This window comes from Ovis canadensis, chromosome X (genome assembly GCF_042477335.2).
Source record: "Ovis canadensis isolate MfBH-ARS-UI-01 breed Bighorn chromosome X, ARS-UI_OviCan_v2, whole genome shotgun sequence".
In the NCBI taxonomy this organism is placed as follows: domain Eukaryota; kingdom Metazoa; phylum Chordata; class Mammalia; order Artiodactyla; family Bovidae; genus Ovis; species Ovis canadensis.
The window spans coordinates 113,150,593-113,157,158 of record NC_091727.1 but is presented as its reverse complement, the minus strand read 5'-3'; the positions used below and the strand labels follow the sequence as shown (position 1 = coordinate 113,157,158).

Below are 6,566 nucleotides of genomic sequence, written 5' to 3'. Positions count from 1 at the left end.
TGAAGTGACTTTTTACCTCACTATGTAGAGCCAAGTTTTTAAATACAATACCAAGTCTTTGAATGCCAAGTTTGGTTAAATGTATTTCTATATGTTTTATTTTTATTTTTAAACCTTTGAAAAGGAGCTTTAAATTGTTAGCCAATTCCAAACTGCACCACTTCAAACTAAAGTAGAACCAATTAAGATAGAATGCAAAGTTAATCCAAAAATACAATTAGCATTGCATCCAGGAAAAGATTATGCTATAAGCAAGAAGTGTTAACAAGTGACACACGAAAATTTTATAAGGAGAAGAGAGATAGACTGGCCATGAGGTAAACATAGTAACATTACAAATTTGCAATATAAGTATAGGGCACCAAGGTTGATGTTTTATAATGATATATTAACTTTAAAACATTATTTTAGAATTACTATGCTATAGAACAGTTGTACATCCATGTAGATTTAGAGTTTTGGAAATATATTTCAAAATATGTATGTAACAGTTGAAAGACTTCAAGGGAAATCTTTTAGAAATCAAGTTATTACAAGTAGTAGGATAGTAATTAAAATAAAAAGAAGGAGGAAAAAGAAAAGGAGAGGAGATGGAGGGGAAGGAGGAAAAAGAGGAACAGGAGGACAAGGAGGAGGAGGAGAAAGCTATACTGTATTTAAATCAGGATATATAAAGAAGTAATATGAATAAGAAGAAAATTACTAAGATATCTGAACAGGTGTTTCATAAAAGAAGACAACTACATGGTCCCCAATAATAAATAAAAATTAACTATATAAGTTTTAAATTACAATCAAGCATTATAACTCAGCTGTCAAAATGAAAGAAATTAAAGAGATTTGACAATATTACATATTAAATGTTGGCAAGAATAAACAGCAAAAGGAATTGTTGTATAGATCTGGTGAAAGTATAGTTTGGTGCAAATACTTTGGGAAACTTACATTATCTAGTAAGTTTTAAGATACACATATGCATGATTTAGCAAGTCCATTCTTAATTATATTATACCCCAGAGAAAGTCACATATTTAAGTGCATCTGAACATATGTACAATAATACTGATAATAGCCATTTTGTAATAACCTAAAAATGGGAATAATCCTATGTCCATCAAGAAGAAAATAGATAATGTTGATATATTCATACAATAGAATACTATACAAAAATGAGAATGAACAAATACAATGCTGTCATGGATGAATCTCACAAAGACAATATCAAACAAAAGAAGAAAAATACAGCAAATTTCCAGTTATAGTTATATTTCAAAAACAGGCAAAAACAAACCATATTATGTAGGGGTACACACATATTTGGGAAGGTTACAATTTACAGTAAATAAATTAGGGACAGTGTTATACCTCTAGGGAGGAGTGATGCTTTGATAAGGAAGGATCAGATATTGGGAGCAGGGAAGTAGCTCTGGGGTATTTTATTTTTTTATTTTTTATTTATTTTTTATTTTTTTATTTATTATTTATTTTTTTAGTTTTTTATTTTTTAAATTTTAAAATCTTTAATTCTTACATGCATTCCCAAACATGAACCCCCCTCCCACCTCCCTCCCCATAACATCTCTCTGGGTCATTTAAAACTCTACTTTTTTTTACCTGTGCTGTAATTAGTTATTGCTTTGTACATATTTGTTAAATTGTATCTTTATGTTTTATTAAATATTCTGTGTGTTGTAAGAGTGAGAACGGGGAGATGAAAAAGTAAGAGTACACATGTAGACAATTTGTTCAAAGATATTTTCTTTAAAGAAGAGCAGACATACACAGTGATAGCTGGAGTCGTGTACAAGATCAAAGAAAGAATTTATTAAGATAGGAGGGATTATGACATGTCTATAGACTGTTGGCAATGTAGGAGGAGAGGTGAAGCAATTCATCACGGAGTAGGAAAATAAAACTGAGAGAAAAACTTCACATTGATGAGACAGGTAAGACCTAGTGCATAATGTAATAATTGTCTTTATCAAAATGCAAGGATAGTTCATCCACAGTAATATGATAAAATTGTAATGTGGCACAGAAGAAAGCAGTTTGGTAGATTTAAATTTGGGATTGTTGGATGGTTCTCTTCTCACTGCCTCAATTTCCCTATAAAATCACAAATAATTTCATCATCTGAGACGGAAGAGGGTTGGAGGAAGTGATAGACATTTCAAGTGACATGCCATCCATACACATGAACAGAAACAATTGACTAGGAAAACACAGTAGGATTGTCAGGTTCATTTGAAATTGATACTTATGATTTTCAAGTAGTAAAAGCAGTCACATTCCTGGATGTTTTCTAGTCATGACATTGTCTTGCTACAGTTTATGATAAAATAGAAAAGACGACATTAAACCAGCACTTATCTAAGTCATCTAACCAAAAATTCATGTGTTAAAGAGTCTGTATCTCATAAGAATACCCAGTGGTGGAAATTTCTAGCCTTGTTTTTGTTTCTTAAGTGTTACCACTTAAGTTAGAAAAATATTTTACTGAAAATAGCACTACTTCCCAAGCTTTGGTTTTTCTTCCACTTTTTTAAAGTTCCACTCTCTGGGTGATCTCATCCAACCTTATATCTTCAATCACCACCAACACACAGAATAAATTTGAAGTTTCAAAACTCATCTTATTCCTCTGTCTCTATCTCAATGATTAGAAACATTACTTACCCAGTAATCCACTGGGATGACCCAAAGGGATGGTATGAGGAGGGAAGTGGGATGGGCGTTCAGGATGGGGAATACGTGTACACCCGTGGCAGATTCATGTTGATATATGGCAAAATCAATACAATATTGTAAAGTAATTAGCCTCCAATTAAAATAAATAAACTTATATTTTAAAAAACTTGGACAACATCTAGGATTCCTGTTTCCTCCATCTCTGACTCCAATCAGTAAATCAGGATGGTTCTAACTCCATAACATTTCCAGAATTAGGACAAAGTGTAATCAAGTTGATCAATTAAGAAGCTATGTAAATAACATAGGAAAGAGAGAATGGTAGTTCGAACTAAGATGACAAATTAAAGAGACCCAGAAAGGTAAATCCTTCAATTCTTTGTGAGCAGATTGAAGAGGTGTAGAAAAATTCCCAAGACTTGATAACTGATGTGATACTGAAGCTAAAGGAGAAGAAAGGGTCTAGAAAGACTCTAAGTTTTCTGGCTTGATGTTACTACATGGGCGGACATGCCATTCACAGGTAGGGACTATTGGGACGGGTCCTGGGTATCTTCAGATGGTGGACATTATTAATTTGGTTTTGTATTATGTTGAGTTTGAAATGACAAGAAGACATACTAAGGAGGCAGTTGGATATACTATTTGGCACTCAAAGAAGTCTGAGATGAAGGTATTAATTTTTAACCATTTAAGTCTTAGATGAGATTTTGTGTGTGTGTGTGTGTACACATTTAGTTTTATTGTAACAAAGCAACTTGTACACTTTTAACGTTTAAAACTGAGCATCATCTTTCCTTTCCAGTGAAACAAAAAGAAAAATTTAAAAATAAACAGGAACAAAATTACAATAGAGAATGTCAATTGCAAATAAGATCCTACAGGTTCTGCTGATTCTCCCATCGAGTGGCAGGGCTCAAGTCATCATTAGGAGAGAATTTTATTTTAAAAGTGTCATCTTAAACTGCAAGGATGTCCGTTAAACATCACAATTAAACATGCCAAAGGAGAAGCCATGTTGTCAAAATGCCCACTTAACCCACCCAAACATCTCAAACCCACCCTTTGCTGACCTTCTATAACCCCATTTTTTAAATTTTTTTTTTTAAACAAGAGAAAGTAGACAGATACATGTTGGTAAATGCTAACTGTCCATATTCACATAGAGACACAGTGTAATCTCTGAGCCCAATATACAGAGAAAGGAGGAAAAAAGCTAGAATTCTATGCACTACTACACAGGGGCCTAGCACCCTCCAGCTTCCAGCAGAGCTAAGGGAGCAGAAGGTTTTTCTTTTTTTCCCACAGAGCATGGTGGTGTTGATTCCATAGTTTTTGTTGAGACAGGAAGGGATAAAAATGAATTTGGAACAGAAAGGGGTAGAGATTCTTGTCCCACTGAATTCTGCTCAAGGTATTTCCCTCCCCCAAATAAGTTGTGAACCATGGTATAAAGGAGAAAAAAGACCTCAAAAACAGGGCGACTGAGCACAAGAGGAGAAAAAAATAAATAAATAAAGACTGCAACTTGCTCCCAGGGACTGGAGAAAATTAAAAATGGTTGGAATCCATCAGTGTTCCATTAGTCATCTTCTCCTTCATCTTCCTCTCCTTCCTCCCCCTCATCATCATCTTCATCTTCTTCACCTTCATCCTCATCCCCTTCTTCATCAATGTCTTCCAATCCTTCTTCCTCTTCGTCATCATCGTCATCCTCTTCTCCTTCCCCTTCCTCATCATCCATGTCAGGAACCAAGTAGTACTGTAATGGATTTGGCCAAATATCATCTTTGATGACCTCTCCTAACTCATCTGCACCTGCATCAGAATGATCAGTAAACCAGGTGAAGAAGCTTTCTGGTTCCTCATGCTGTCTCTTCCTGCTGGCTTTATTCTGTGTTTGACTTGATCGTTTCGTCAAATCCTTTCCAGATTTCCATTTGATTTCAGTGGACTTTGAAGATGGATCACCACTCTCATTCAGATGAAATTCTTTGGAGAGAATTTTATTTTCGAAGTAAGGGTTTTCATCAAAATAAAAATCTATTCTGTAACCTGATTTAATGTCTTCAAATTCTGTCACTTCAACTCTTGTCAAATAATGCAGCGCCTCTTCATCCTCCTCCCCAAGCAGTGCAGACACTTGTGGATGGTTAACAAATGTTGTTACCCCAAAATTTGGGATTTTGGCGATCAATTCTGACCTCTTCTGAAAAAATGGTTGGCGGAGTTTGTTATATTTCTGTTCTACTTTCAAAATCTCCTCACTGGCTTGTTCATTAAGTCTGTCTATTTCATTTTGTACTTCATCAATATGTTCAATTGCTTCTTGCTGTTCTTTTTCTGAGGTCTCGTTGGCCCCGTCGTGGTTGGAGTTGAGCTCCTTTTTACTGACTTTGGCCGCCGGCGCCGACATGGTGCTGCTCCGCGGTCGGGGGGGGGGGGGCGGGGGGGGCAGCGGGGAGCGGGAAAGAAGGGAAGGCGAAGGGGGGGCGGGCAGCGGCTTCCCCTCACGCCACACGCGCGGGCGCTCGCTCGGTCCGGCCGCCTCTTCCCGGCGCTCTTTCGCTCGCTCGCTGTCCCTCCCCCTGGGCTCGCGCGCGCTGCCCTCGCGGCCTGACGACGAGGGAGGGGCTGTGGTGGGGGGCGGGCGGCGTGCCGGGCCCCGGCCCGGGCTCCTGCTTACGAAGGAGAGGCGGCGGCGGTGGCGGGCGGGCGGGCGGGCAGGCGGCTAGGCTCCCTCACTCACGCTCCACGCTCCAGCTCGCTGCTCGATCTCCGAGATTATTTTAGAAGGGAGTAAAGTATGAGAAAAGAAGAGGGCAAAAAATCAAGGATTGAAGAACACAACTTATTAAGACCCAGGTAGCCAGGAATGAGTCTGTAAAACTGAGACGGAAGAGCCATATAAGTAAGAAGAAAACCAACAGAACACTGTGTTTTGTAAGCCAAAGAAGATAATGTTTCAAGAGAGGGATGGTATGGGGAGGGAAGTGGGAGGAGGGTTCAGGACGGGGAACACGTGTATACCTGTGGCAGATTCATGGTGATGGATGGCAAAACCAATACAATATTGTAAAGTAATTAACCTCCAATTAAAATAAATAAATTTATATTTTTTAAAAAAGAAAGAATGAATGAATATGCAACAGTGCCAAATGTTACAGAGAGGTCAAATAAATTGAGGACCCAAAAATACCTATTTACTTCATGATCTAGAAGTCACTGGTGATATTAAGCAAAACATGTTGGGTAGAATCCATATTGCACAAGTCAAAAATGAGCAGGAGTTGAGGAAATTAAGGCAAATTAAATTTCCCCTTTGGGAAGCTTGGTTGTAAAAAGAAGGGTGGTGATCATAAACTTACAGATACCTCTCCTGTCTTTGGTAGATTTCTCAAGTAGTGATACTGAGATGAAGGTATATAAAATATATATATCAAGGTTCATCCAGTTTAGTACTCTGTCAAATGGTATCAGTGAAAGACAGAAGGCAAGTGAGTTTGGAGTTTTGGTGAGTGTTATTAAAATTATGAACCATGGAATCAAAGCTGGATGTGGAGGAGAGTAATAATAAAGGAATAATAAAAAAGAGGTCTGATGGAATGGGATAGATTGGAAAGATTACTGAATTGTGGGCCATGGAAGTGAAGTTTTGTTTAGATAGCAGTGATGGTGGGGTTGGCAGCTAGAGGGAATGATAAGGTCTAAGGTATGACTGTGAGAATGGGTGGCTGAAAGAAAATTGAGAACTCAATGAATATAAGGAGGTCAAGGAACTGAGGCACATGGTAGTCATCAAGTATAACGTCTAAAATAGAAATGGAAGAAAAACTGTAAGCCATATCACAGACTCTTTAATAAGTACAATGCAGAGG

At 37.6% G+C, this 6,566-nt stretch overlaps 1 protein-coding gene across 1 annotated transcript; it reads right to left on the bottom strand.

The window, feature by feature from the left end:
* Window positions 1-3,818: 3,818 nt before the first annotated feature.
* Window positions 3,819-5,137, bottom strand: LOC138930482 (protein SET-like). Its single transcript, XM_070290796.1, has one exon. The coding sequence runs from the start codon at window positions 5,102-5,104 to the stop codon at window positions 4,271-4,273; it is 834 nt and encodes a 277-aa protein (XP_070146897.1). The 5' UTR covers window positions 5,105-5,137; the 3' UTR covers window positions 3,819-4,270.
* Between the last annotated feature and the right edge of the window lie 1,429 nt (window positions 5,138-6,566).

Bases quoted from the DNA above. Each gene is read 5' to 3' on its own strand.
- LOC138930482 (XM_070290796.1), bottom strand. From the start codon at position 5,104: ATGTCGGCGCCGGCGGCCAAAGTCAGTAAAAAGGAGCTCAACTCCAAC.